The sequence below is a fragment of the Bombus pyrosoma genome, linkage group LG8 (genome assembly GCF_014825855.1).
Source record: "Bombus pyrosoma isolate SC7728 linkage group LG8, ASM1482585v1, whole genome shotgun sequence".
Classification (NCBI taxonomy): domain Eukaryota; kingdom Metazoa; phylum Arthropoda; class Insecta; order Hymenoptera; family Apidae; genus Bombus; species Bombus pyrosoma.
The window spans coordinates 466,236-480,352 of NC_057777.1; the positions used below are offsets into that span (position 1 = coordinate 466,236).

Genomic DNA, 14,117 nt, shown 5'->3' on the forward strand with positions numbered 1-14,117 from the left:
CGACTCACCCGACCATTATGGCGACACATAGTGTCAAAGGTACAGTGACTTGTTGAGGATCATAGCTACTGCTACTACTGCCATCGTCATTTTCCTCTTTCGTATCGTGTTTTTCCAAGGAAATATTCTTGTCCACGCTGAACGAATCAACTTCTCTTCCATCTATGTCAACCATCTGTCGACAAATGCCTCTATATTATCGTAAAATTATACCGTTTTCTGATTTTATAATTATTTCTCTGAGAATTTTGCGCGACTACAGAATTTTTCGCAAATATTACTTCTCTAATACAAAGGAAATTTGTATATAAATTTACGCGTTAACGAAATTTTAACACGTAACTTACTTGCCAATGATTTCTCCTTACATCCGCGTCATCATGAGTATTTCCTCTTGGCGCCGTCTCTAATGGCCTTCTGCGACATCTTTAAAGAAAAGAAAGTAAGAAAAAAAATCCCTATCGAAGGAAAAAGAAGTAAAGGTACCAGAATTCTCTGGATCTAAAAGAAGAGAAAAGGCAAATTTCTTTGGTCCTTGAACAATTAAGTAGATTGATCTAACAACGATGGTTTCACAAATCGAATTTTAAGGTTTCCGCTAACGATCCAATAAAAGTAGAAATGGGTGAAATAAAACGAAATAAGAGGAAAAGGAGAATACTTACTTGCACAGACAGCAACGAGCGTAGGTCCATTTGAAGCTTTTCGCAAGAATGTCACCGATGTTGCTTAGATATAGCAAGAAAAGTGGCAGGCCTATTATGGCGTACACTATGGTCACCACTTTGCCCCATTTCGTCTTTGGACAAATGTTTCCGTAACCTGTGAAACAAGAAAAGTCGTCGTTTCTTCCTTATCCTTCCTTTCGTTTCATTGAAAAAAGCCACGAACACGTAAATTTTCACTTGTTCGTGAAGAGAATGTATCGACTGTTTTTCTCTTGTTCTTAGTTATGTTAAAAACATCGGATTATAATAACGACTGTTATAACAAATATAGTATAATGATGTAATTACGCTCTGAACTTGATTCATCATCTTCACAATTACATAACGATTTTGCGTTCAATTATGGATCTCTATAATCTGTCGAATCATTCATGATATTGTAATAAGAGGCGCGATATATTTACAGTAGAATTCTGTTTATATAAACTCCGTTTGTCCGAACGAAATTTTAGTTAATGCCCGATTAAATGAACTTTTGCTGGTTGAATTCATTTATCTGAACCTGAGCTCCTATTATATGAACGAAAAATGGTAAATGGTAGAGATAATTGATGAGCTCCTATTATACGAACTCCAATTGTATATAAACTGTTTGTTCTCCGACAAGTTCTGATAAATGGAGTTCTACTATATCCTTTTCTGTGGTAAATGTTCGAATACTTTCGCGAGTTATTGCACCTGCCTATAATCTTTAAGCAGATTCGATTTAGAAAATTTTCGAAATAAAAAAAGAAGAGAACCTGATCTTATCTACAGTTCGGTAACATTTTGTAACAGCATCAACCGCGAGTATTTTAATTAAAATCCCCTCTCAGAATCAACGGTCGTCAGTCACCAAGTGTAAAGTTGAACGCGCGTTGACTATAAAAAGAAAGGAATGCCTGATCGAGCGTGTTCTCGCGAGAGTACGATATTAATTACTTAATCGACTATAAGTTACCGTCGACCCTTCGACACCTGTCGAGCGTCGTAAAGATCGCTGAAGGGAAGTCAAAAGTTTCCGACGATATCGCCCACGATCATTTTCCAGCCGAGATTTTACGAGCAACCCTTCTGGGAATCTCGTTCCATCAAATTATGGATCGTATTCGAAGGATTACGAAAGGCGAAAAGAGCCGTGAATATCCGAGAATCGTGGACGTTAAAGTTGTTTACCCTTTTTACATTGCTTTCTGGCGCCTGGCGTCTAGATCTTTGCCGCTACTTTTGCAAACTTCTGAAAATTCTCGTATTCTAAACCGATAAATTTTTTAATTTTTCAAATTTCTACATTTTCAAACTCCAAATTCTTTAATTTCTGGACCTCTAAATTATCAAATTTCCAATTTTCCGAGTCTTTTGTTCGTTACATTTCTAAAACTTCTAAATTTTCGAATTTCTAATTTGTCGAATCTCTCTTGTTCTCTTTTCTTGTCATGCTTCTACATCCCCAAGTTCCTGAATCTCTGAATTCAAAAATGTTCACGTTTTCAAACGTCTAAATTATGAAATTTATAATCTTCCAAATTTTTTGTTAACTTCGAAATCTCGATATTTCTGAATTGTTCGTTTCAACGATTTTCATATTTTCAATGTTGTTAGCTATGGAATTTTTAATTTTCCAAGAACCGCTCTTACCCAATCGGGAATTAGCCAAGTACACGCATACTTGGCAGGTTTCCAAACTCCATTTTCTCAAAAATGAAGCCTTCAACATAATTTTGTTATTCTTGATTTTCGTCTTGTTTCGAGCCATAGAATCTTCCTAGCTTCGCTCGTACTACGAATTTAGACCCACGTTGTATAGAATAGACACTTGATCCACTTTGTGTATGTAGCGAGAACGCGTATGCGTGAAAACGGAAAACATCGATATCTCGAAAACACCGGGAGAGCACGGAGAGGCCAATACAGCCGGAAACCAGCCTCGGAGTATTTACGTTCCAAGCCGCTTTATTATAATTTATCGGCGATTCACGGCACGATGATTTGTTTAGCGCTGCGCGAGCCGTCAGAGGCTTTGGGTTTCCGGTATCCGGCCTGGAGAACGGTGCTCGGTGATTAAATTCCAGTGGTAAAGCGATTTCGAGGGACCTTATGTCTTTGTAAGTGTTGATACCGAGGGTTTTCTACTCGTTTATCGAATTTTCTATTAAGCGCCAACCTCTTGAGAATTTTTCTTCGTGACATTCAAGCGCTTTATGAAAACACGACACAGTGAGTTTATAATTTAATCCAAGTTATTTTTGGCAAGATTATGTTTCTAAGTTAGGTTATAATTTGTAATAAAACTATGTATTATTATACAATGTTATTATACATTCGACAAAATTGTATAGCAATAATAATCCTAGTAAGAGGAAAACCTACAACATTTTATTAAGTAAACGCTAAAGACGAATATACAGTTAGTCGCGAAAATCTACATACATCTACTGACGAGCGAATTCCGTGTATCTGACTCGAAAAATAACAATTTTGCACCTTGTTACAAAATTATACTTATACTTACGCATCGATATATATATATATATAATTGCTATACGGCTGTATGTATAATTGATTATGTGAAAAATTGGACGGTCTAATATAGCGTGATTAAATTGGGATAGTCAAGGTTCTATCGTAAGGGGAAGAGTCAGAAATACAAGAGGGACTACCATCGATTACGTTGAATTATTAATAAATTCGCCGGTCAAATAAAGCGTTGTCGCAAATTATCGAGCGTGCTGCGATTAATCTTGATAATTGATTGGTTGACCCACGGTGAAATTATCCGGTTCTAGTGTAACGAGCACGTCCCGTTGGCCTACCAAGACACATCGGTTCCCGGTACTTTCGGTTAATCACCAATAATTCCTTTGCGTCATGTTACACTGTCACTAATGTCCTCGATCCGTCAATGAGCGCCACGCGACGCTGATTACGCGGATCCTCGATGATTTATGCGTTTCGTATCGGTCCACGAAACTTCCGAGTGCTCCCTTTGACGACTCTGATCATTTTACCGCGAAACGCTAATTCGTATTCCATTTGCGATTAATCGATGTGCCGTTATCAATGAATTACAAGTATATCTTATCTTATACGTGGTTTTATTCCCACCGTTATCCATATATCGATAAACAGAAAAAGTGACATAAATATTCAACATATTTTATAAAATTATAAACATTTTAGTAAGCAATCAGCGTATTCCTGAAAGTTTATGCGCATACGCTAGATTAAGAGCCGCTGGCCTGAACATTCCTCCAAATAAGGAATAGGATATAAGGGCAGGATATAAGGTACTGCCATCGATCGACTATCCGATCCCCGCATCCCCTGTACAACGCCAGTTCACCACTGTAGTGGCGATTAAATTGGCGTGTCCTCGAAAATTTTCACACGTTCCGAAAGCGGTTATCGTTAGCCGGGCTACGGTCGGCTCGCGAATCGATCTGCCTGTCGACTAGCCTACCCTTTTAGGCTGATGCTGCTAGCCTGTAATCACGGTTGAGATAAAGCGGATAGCTGGGTCTCGTCTCGAAGCCAGAAGAGGGTGATGGGACATGGGCGAGGAAGGGACGAGAGGCCCCCGGGAATTAATTGAAAGGTCGCGTGCACGCGCGCGCTCACCTATACCTGTATCGCCTGTAACGCGATAAAAGTTCCCCACGTTAATTCCCTCGATCTACCAACGCCAGTGGCCTTCTTTTGTTTTTGCCTAAAAAATAAGTATCATAGTCGACGTTAAATATAGCTTGGAACGTACTATTATTTACGTCATCTAATTTTTCGAGTAGCCATTCGAAGTACATATAATAAGCGTGAATTATAGCCCAGCTGGACCTTGAGACTTATTAGCGTTAATACGACCAATACGATCGTGATAGTCCAGTTTTCGTAATAGCGAAAAGAAAATCGTTCCATTCATCGGCATTAGTGATATATTATGTACACTCGCCGCATTTATCCCCTACACACACTCAGGGATGCCGCACTCGCTCTCCATTGCCTCCAATTTTCCTCGCTACTAAGTCCTGTTTTGTTCATCGACTGCAAGCCAAGCATTGCCCCTTATGCATAGAGCCGAGGACAAAGACAACTAGCCAGGTAATAAGCATCAATGAACTTTCCTAAAGTACACTGCTACTAATTTCATTAAACTTCATGAATATGTAATATATAGCTTTCAGCTCTAATGACGTTTCCAATAAACCGCGTTCTCCTAAAGAGCATTTATTTACTTCATTTTGCGTTGCCTCTGGGGGAACCTCGGCAAAGTGTTGGAATTATTATTTTAATGATGCTTCAAGAATATACCAAGTCACTTCATATATTCGGAAAAGATTTAAAAGATAAGCTTTGCCTTTTATCTTCCTGCGGAGAATTAAACTTACTGATCAGGAAAATTCGAGAAGTGAGGGAAGGGACGCTGGCCAGTTAACAAGACAACAGAGTGAGTGCTACATGTTCGTTTTTATGCAAGGGGTAAGTGCAGTGGGTGTAATAATACGTTACACATGTCGATGAATGGAATGATTTCCTTTTCGCTACTACGAAAACTGGACATATTTAATACTGGAGCCTGGAAATATTTAGAATAATTGCAAGATATTGTACAGCGTGTTCGGTATACCAGCAGGTATTTCGCGAGGCTCGCATAAATGTTTCAACGATCGATCAGCTATTCCTTTTTCAGGGGATTTTTCTGTTGGTGAATGATTCGCGCGTCGAATGGTCGCGTTCGTTATTCCGATATCGTAGTTTTTTCGTGTTTTGATCTCCCTATGGAAACAAACTTTCGTCAATCTCGTCTGTTTTCGTACGGGATTCTCCTAGGAATTCATCGTGAATCTTTTTTTATCCTATCTGTTACTTGACGGGAACTGCTTCGAGGATAGTGAACTGCTTAAATAGTAACATTTGTAGTTGCGAATTCGTTTACTGTACGCTAATTTGTAAAACTAAATTTTATCGCGTCGTAATATCGTGCGATAGCTCTAATAAAGATTAAAATCATTCTGGGTCTTTCTGCTTATAACTTTCTAACCAAATTACATTTTATCAAAAATAAACAATCGTTCGCATACTTTTAGGCGACAGTGTACATCGAACAGCGAAATTATTCGGATTTAAACCAGTTGGAAAGTTTTTAATCGTGGATTTTCGGTTTTATCGCGTGGAACAGACTGTCGTTGGGTTGGGCTAAACACGTCCTTCGAAAACGCGGTCAACGACGCTGAATCGGAAATTAATTGACTCATATTCGAAGCGACCTCCGAAGATCATCGAGCGAAGGTCGTGCTACGGTCGATTTCCGTCACATCGCGTCGTCTATGTTTAGCTCGTCAGATTTGGCTATTAGAGTATTTCTTTAATATACAGATTTTAATCTTGCGAATGACAGAAAATCTTCTTCGAAACTCTACTCAATTTCACGAGCGAGTAAAACGAAATTTTGCTATCTAAAGGAGGCATTTATCTCGTTGTAAAAATAAAATCTAAAGAAACAAACTTCTACGCGTTAAATTTATAAAAAGCACTCTATAGGAATAAATATCTTTTATAAAGAAACCAAAAAAGCCAGTAACAAATCTTCTCCTTCAAAAAATAATCTAAGAACCAATATTCTTAGATTCTATATTTAACAATAACTTCTCTCTCTCGATAAAAATTATTTCTGTACTTTTGGACCATCTGTAAAACCATCGGTTTATACACGTTGAAGACGTTGAAGGTAAATGATCTGTGATCTTGGAATATTTTTAACTACGACTAGCGGGCCTCTCTCTTTTGACCAAGCGAGTTTCAGTTAAGATAATAGTCCGGCGAAACTTTAACGGGGTTTAACGGGGTTTGTGTGTACCCAAATGATCGAACGACGCGCAATTTCTGTAACGAGGGACAAACTTGCAGGTAAACTCAGCCGAAGTCCCTCGTGTAAACCAGTCTGCCTCGTTATCGACTTCATCCTTTAAGTCGTCTGACAATCGGTGCCGAATCCCGTTGCTTTTTCGTATAATTAATTCCTCCGACTAACGCGTTTTCGTATTCCTGTTTTGGTACTCCTGTCTCGAGTGTGCTTCGCTCGACAAACAATCTAAGCCGATACTGTATCGCCACGTTTTCTTGACAAACTACTAGAACCCCTTTTTTATCGTTTTCTTAGTGCATTAAGTGTTATTAAGGCGATATATCATCTGTCATTTCCTTTTCGATCAATTCACATCGGTATTGAAACATTTTTTATCGTTACCGAAAACGAGGAAAGCTTTAGAGATGATTAAAAAATGATAAAAAATTTGATATTAATTAGACATTTAAGATAAAGTGAGATTATAGAATCTTAGAACGAATAAAATATTCGTATCCAGTGTTGCAATAAATATCCGTTCTCTATGAATAATTTATTTCATAAATTTAGATGGTTTTATTAGTTTCTCGAATATTCTTCAGATTTCTTGAATATTTTTTAACGAACAAGGTCGAAAAAAGACTTTATCGAAAGACACAAGTTATTTTTCTCCCGAAACTCTTACTTTTCCCATCAGAATCAAAACTTCAAAAGTAACTTAATTAAGACGCGCCATTTTATCTTTTCTTATCGATAAACCATCAACGGATTTCCTTTAAATCGATACTTCTTGGAGCCAAGCGTGTATTCCAAGAGATAGAAAATATCTAAAGCAACCACAAAAAAGGGAAAAAGTGGAAGAACTTAATTACACCGGTTGGACAGTTTCGTATTTCCTGGATGTCGAGAAATCGGCGCGGCCGTTACTGGGAAACGATTTTGGTATACATAGAAGACAGCCGACAAGCTGCGAATCATACACGAGAGAGTTCGTTAGGCCGGAAATTAATTAACGGCCGAGCTGAGTCACCGATCGGTCGACCTCCTGAGATTAACGAAGCTACTCCCTGGGACGTTGATCTTAATCGATCTTCCGATCGACACTGTGTATCGTTCCTGATTAATTAATCGTCTGATTCCCTGTGTCCCGTTGAAATCAGAAATCAGTAAACCTTGACGTAACTGACCAACTACAGCAGGAAAACCGTAATTGTAATAATTAATAAAAAAAAAAGGCAAACTTTTAATTTTAAATTGTTCTTGCCCTTTATATGTTTCTAATCTCCGCGTTATAATCTTTTAAAAGCGTCAAAGATATGTCTAGGAAATTTTCGTTAATTTTGATCGACTTTTAATCGACTTACCTATCTTATTATATGATCTTGAAACGAAGAATTAGTGAGCAAGAAATTACATTCGCTTAGCATTCGCAAAACTAACTTCTTCTTCTTCTTCCGCGTCACGGTATTTTATATAAAACGTAATATCCTCACGCCCTTAGCTTAAAATAAGCCGTTGGCTTCACAGAACGTTATAATTTATTCAAATTCCATATTTTAAGAGCGAGATCCAAGTCTCTATCTTTCACTGATGAGAACACGCGTAAATATCCTGTAACTTCTAAAAAAAGAAAAAAGAGAAATAAAATAAAACGCATCTCCCTTTACACCCTTACATACACAGATCTTAATCTAATTTTGTTTGGCCCCTGCTGGACCAAACCTAGCAAACAGATTTATCCAGCGGATCACAGGTAGACTGGATCGCAATTTCCTTCGTTGGAACTTTGAAAACACTCGTTCCTCGAGTCGGCGGCTACATTTCAAACGCTAAAGGTCACTCGCGTCCGTGTGTTCCTCTTTTCGGCATTAACCATTCTTTTTGCAAGCTGGTTAGCCAGGTCGAGGCTCGTCCGACGCGAAACATTAAACTTTGTCCCGGCAAAAACTGTCGTGTTTCTCTCGTGTATGTTTCTACTTTCTGCCGTCTATTTCACCCCTTTGTTTTTTCGATTTTTTTCTCCCGGCTTTTTCTTCTCTCGAGTAGTAGGTACAATTTTCTTGTAACGTTAAGGACGATGATTATGCAAGCGGATAAATTGAACCCACTCGGAATAATTTCTCTCTCTCTCTCTTTTTTTTTTAGAAGTGTTTGTAATTTATGGTGTGGTTATGAGCATGTAAATGGAGTTGCAGAAATGGATGGTAATCCACATTGCTAGAGAGTAGAAGCGTTTCTGATTTTTAGATATTATATTTATATCTAGTATTATTATTTTTTCTTTTTTTTTTTTAGACTCATCTTACAGTAATTTTGTCATTTTCTGTAACATTTTTAAATCCATTTCATCCAAAGAACCGAATCAAAACCAAACGTCTACGTTATGAAAATAAAGCTATCTTTTTAATCTCTTTTTTTCTTTCAATCATATGACAAAAAAAGAAAAAACAAATGGAAATGAAACCTTTATGTATGCAATGAAAATTTTATTACTTTTTCTTTAATATTTCTGGATCCACTCCTTTCTTTCAAACAAGTTGAACAAAAAAAAAAAAAAAAAAAAAAAACGGTCGAGAAGGAGAAGTTTCACGTTTCGATAGATTTTATCTGCTTTTTTCTTCTTACCTCTTTCTCTACATGTTTTGTATCTCTTTCTTCCGACCAAATTGCAAAAAATGGAGTGGTTATAGGATATTTATAGCTCGATGGTTCTGTTTTTTTAATGGAAGAAAGAAATTAAGATTCCTTTTTATTTCCTTCGAATCCAATTCTTTCTTACAACTAAATTGTAGAAAACTGAATAGGAATGGGAGGTGCAACGAGATAAAAATGTCTTAATAAGATGTCTTATAGATAGGTGTAATAAGAAGATAAACTCACCGATAGTAGTGATCACCGTAAGAGAATAGAGAAATGCTCCAGCAAAGCTCCACCTTTTGTTTTCCTCCCCGCCATCGTAGCCATTCTTTATGGCCATTACCATTTTCTTTTGATAGTTCTCGAGGATCGCCTTCACTTTCGCTTTCCAGATCCTCTCGGAAAACACGTTCTCCTGCGCGTGACCAACCAAGGAAATAAAGAGGATAAGAATTTTGTTGTTTTTAATCTCTTCAAAATGTATACTTTTTATTCGACTTTCGAAATGCACCTATTCAATTTAATCCAATTTTTAAAACGTACTTTTTACATTAAACTATGCAGCAAGGAAATAAGAGAGAAGGAAATTGAACGCTGTTCAAAAGTTAACAGTCATCTTAATGAAAAAGAATTGTTCTACTTGTTTAATAACGATAAATTTACCTATATACCATAGTACCCAAATACCTGTTCATTTCATTTCACAAATCTATGAACCGGATTTAATTGTCGTAAAAACGTTTCTGCGACATTAATGAAAAAGCTGAAAATTCTCAAATCGAAGGTTACCGACATGTCCAGAAAAATTGTTAATAAGAATTTATAAGATATTATAACGTACTATAATATTCTACGGACGCTTACAAAGATATTGAAAGTATTTTCTCTTTTTCGCAAGCCTTTTTCTTTAAATCCATAAATCACTGGTCGAAGAAAAATTGTCAACCATAATTCTCGCACCTACTAAAACCAACCGAAGTAAAATTTTCTTTCGAAACCATGAAACGGAAATAGCATAAAAGAAAAAGTGGCCACCTTGGACGTAAGCTCCCAGAGGGTGGCAGCTGTCACGTTCCTCAACCTGATCACGTTCCCGACGATGTCCAGGTTGTTTCTACCCTCGATGTGGGTGAAGATGAAGGCCCCGGCTATGGTATATCCGACCACCAGGCACACTATACCGACGTTGCTGAAGAGGAAGGCTATCAGAGCCCTGGTCCAGTCGGCGATCCTCTCGCCCCACGGCTTCCGCCTTCGTTTTCTTCGCCTTCCGCCGCGGACCCGATAATTTCCACGCTGCCAATTTCTGTTGGACGTCGAATACGATGCTCGATCCCCTTCCATCTTTCATCCGGCATCCGACCACTCGAGATATCGTTGCCTTTTCTTTCACACTTTACGCTCGTTCTATTCGCTTCTGACTTTGACTCTATCGAACCGTTCGAGAGTGGTCCGCTGGTGGTCCGTGGTCCGTGATCCGTGGAGAGTGGTGGTGTATTATTGTTTATGACGTTTTGTACCTGTAGAGAAATTGGTGAGATTTCAAAGATGGATCTTATTTCAATTTAGAAGGTTTTTACGAAGGACTTTCTTTTCTTTCTTTATTAATGTTGCCTTTTTGAGGGCGATATGGATCAGAGTGGTTGGTTCAAGCGTTGGATGTATTGGTCGCTGCCAATATTAGGTTTATATCTGTAGAAAAATTGTTGAAATTTTCAACAGAAATTTTGCTAGGCTTTATTAGATTTCCTTTGTTTTTCTTTATATCTTTGCTCAGATCATAGAGAAATTGGTAGTTTATTACGGCGATTTCATCTAGCAATGGTTTATTACAGAGAACTAAATGTTATAAAGCATTGAATTTTCATGCACAAGAAAATTTCTTCAAGGGTCGACAATCCTTATAAGATTATCTAATAAAGAAAGTTGAGGGTAAAAGGTAGCCATTTCGAGATTATTAAGAGGTCAGTTTGTCAGGTTAACGAACCGATCGTAGATGTAACAAACGCGAGGGAAGAGGCGTAATTTCAAAGTTTCCTGCGTAATGACGGAGGTCGTTTGTCGCGGTTGGACGCGACGAAGATCTAACATGCGTGAAATATCCGACGCCGCGTCGCGACGCTAGCCCAGCGTGCACCATTACGAAAGTATTTCGGTGGCAGTCGTAAAATAAAAAAAGAAGTCAGGCATATACCGTGTCGACCGTGAGCTCAGGACCACCCTTTTCATTTCTCTGTAACACGAGCGGAGTAAACGTATGCTCCAAGTTTTGGCCTTCTTCCGGGTTTTACGTGGCTATACGACTCTATGGAACGAGGTTTAAGGGTCTTCCTCTTTTTCTCTACGTATCATACAATTTGTTAATTATGCTCTTAAGTTTGATTCAAGTTAGAAGAAGAAGTTTATAATGATGATGTTGTCGGCTTTCGTATCAAACATTTTTTAGATTCTGAACGATAGTTTATTATATCGTACCGAATGATATGCACTGTCGAGAACAGACATTGTATCAAAATCATGTTCCTAATCTACCTGTCCGTTCAATAATACATATTTAATGTTTCCTATCGTTTTTTCCTATTTCTTTCAACGTTATATGATTATTTTTACATGCGCCGTTATTTATTGTTCCTGCTTATTGCTTTCTATTTTAACAACCTCGATTATCTGATCAAGAACAGGCAAATATCTGAGTACATTTTAAATACATATATTGTGTTATATAACGATATATCATATACGTTGTATTATTTTACAGGTACGTTATATTGTACATTGCCGAGAAGAGGCAATCGTTTCAGAGTCACACTGGCAATTTATTTACACTTAATATTCTTTATCATCTCCTTGTTCTTTTTATCCTTTTATTTATCATCGTCTTAATTTATCTCAATTTCCTGCTTTGGCAACTGAGATATATCTTATCAGGAATAAGCGAGTATATCCGTATACTCTCGAAGGATATTCCACGTACATTACTTTCGGGCATTCGAAAGCGAACGCCCTATTCGTCAACGTACCCGTTTAGGTCAGAAGGTCCAATTCCTCTTGGTCCGCCCGCATGACGATCCCTCGACCGGCCGTTTCCGGATAAAAGTCTGCCTTACCTCTGGCCTCCGCGATCCGTTCCAGATAAATTAATAGGAGGAACACGGTAGAATGCTAAAAAGGGGAGCGCCGATTATACGCGATCGCTGACCCGGCGCAATAGCAAAATTACACGGTCCCGTTTAATAGGAAACGTCAGTATCGCCAGTCGTCCTGTCCCTTCTGCCTTTTCCTGGATTATATCGTTCGAATGCACAACCTCTCTCCTGCTATCGACTTCGTCCGCGACCCGCCAAGAATCGGAAACGAGTTTAACGAAATCTATTGTCAGGTCGTAGTATACGTTTCGCCGAAGGAACGATCAATTTCTCAAGAAGCGAAAATCCCGTTTATCTTATCGTCCGATCTTGAATTTTTCGATCACTATTATTAATCCAAGCTGTCCCCCTTTGATTTCGATTTCCATTCCCTTCCTATTGTTTTTCTCTGATTCGCACCTATGCCTGTTCTTTGCTTTATTTATCGTCTCTCTTTTTTGACTTTGAAAATTTCGTTCCGTTCGATTTCGATCACTTGAAATTAGTTGTCCAGGTTCTCGGCCTTTTCATATTACTTCTCGCGTTAATGGATCAGCTCTGTCGTGATTCCTCGGACATTCGAAGGATTCTTAGAAATGCTGGAAATTTTCTTTAGTCCCTTTTGCAAGCAAAATTATAGATCGAAGCTATTCGAGCATTATTCGAATTACGTATTGCATTTTATCTTTGCGTCACGTTTTAGTTTTCTTGTTTCTTCTTTCTTCCTCGCTTTTTTGGGTTTTTCAGGATTTTCAGAGTGACTTAGATACCCTCGTGGCGTTTTAAATATAGACTAGCCTGTGCCTTTGAGTCAGACACACTGTCGAGACGACTCGCCACGTGTTGACACGTGCTACGTGAATCCATTCTTCTTGGACTTGCACGTTTCTTTTTGTAAATCATTTTTCTCCCAGAAGATACTTCAATTCCTCTTCCTTGTGAATCTCTTTACATGTTCCACGATTTTTCCGATTTTGATAATTGTCAAGAACAATTGAATTACTTGGCTCTTCTTGAAATTCACGCTTTCTGTTTACGTCAAAGTTATTGTCGATTTCTGATCATTCATCGAAAAATATAATAATTCTTCCAAAAAAAAAAAAAAAAAAAACAAGATAATTTTCTTTATTTCACTTTTACCTCACTTTCTTCTTAAAGATAAATCGAATCTCTGCAACCGTGCAGAATAATTTAAACAAAATTAAAATGTAATTTTACGTGTAATTTAAATGTATCTTTTCGAAGAAATCTACGAGTCTCCAAAAAGTACAACGTTCTACGATCTACTGCCAATTCTTCTGAAAACAAACATCTATTCTTTACACAAACTTTCAATTATAAATTCGTTAATCACAAAGCGTTAACAAAATCCAGAGACTCCAATTTTATTCGCCGTAAGAGCTGGACAGTTTAATCAACTATGCTTTGAATCTGTGTAACTTAAAATCCACTAATATAATAACTTTCGTATATTGAACCATTCAAAGTCATAATTTATTTACTTGATATTATTTCATCTAAACAATTTATCTCAGAATTTATTTTATTAAAATGTTTCGTGACACTCGATGGCATTCGATTTCCCGGAAGGGTCTAATGGCGTGTGTTTCACGATCCACATGGATAATTGCGTGAAAACGAGCCGAGCCAAACCACCACGAGGCTCTCTCGTGCACTGATTCCTTGTTACTCGCTTCGTAGACGTCGAACTGAAAATAGCGTTTCGCTAAAAATAACCGAATTCAACGGGGCTGGACCTGCTCGACTGGCAACTTCCTGGACACCCTATAGATGCGACCGCGCGGAACG

The 14,117-nt window shown here is 37.9% G+C and overlaps 2 protein-coding genes across 5 annotated transcripts in view; one reads left to right on the forward strand and one right to left on the reverse strand.

Moving 5' to 3' along the window:
- LOC122570398 overlaps positions 1-14,117 on the forward strand; it is a 67,259-nt gene that overhangs the window by 37,229 nt on the left and 15,913 nt on the right. The gene's annotated exons all lie outside the window — the stretch shown is intronic.
- On the reverse strand, positions 120-13,987 carry LOC122570399 (TWiK family of potassium channels protein 18-like). The gene is made up of 6 exons (XM_043732655.1): positions 12,204-13,987; positions 10,219-10,703; positions 9,427-9,598; positions 666-822; positions 348-426; positions 120-191 (listed from the first exon to the last, which is right to left on the reverse strand). Exons 2-6 carry the CDS (start codon positions 10,525-10,527, stop codon positions 168-170), a joined length of 741 nt encoding a protein of 246 aa, XP_043588590.1. The 5' UTR covers positions 10,528-10,703; positions 12,204-13,987; the 3' UTR covers positions 120-167.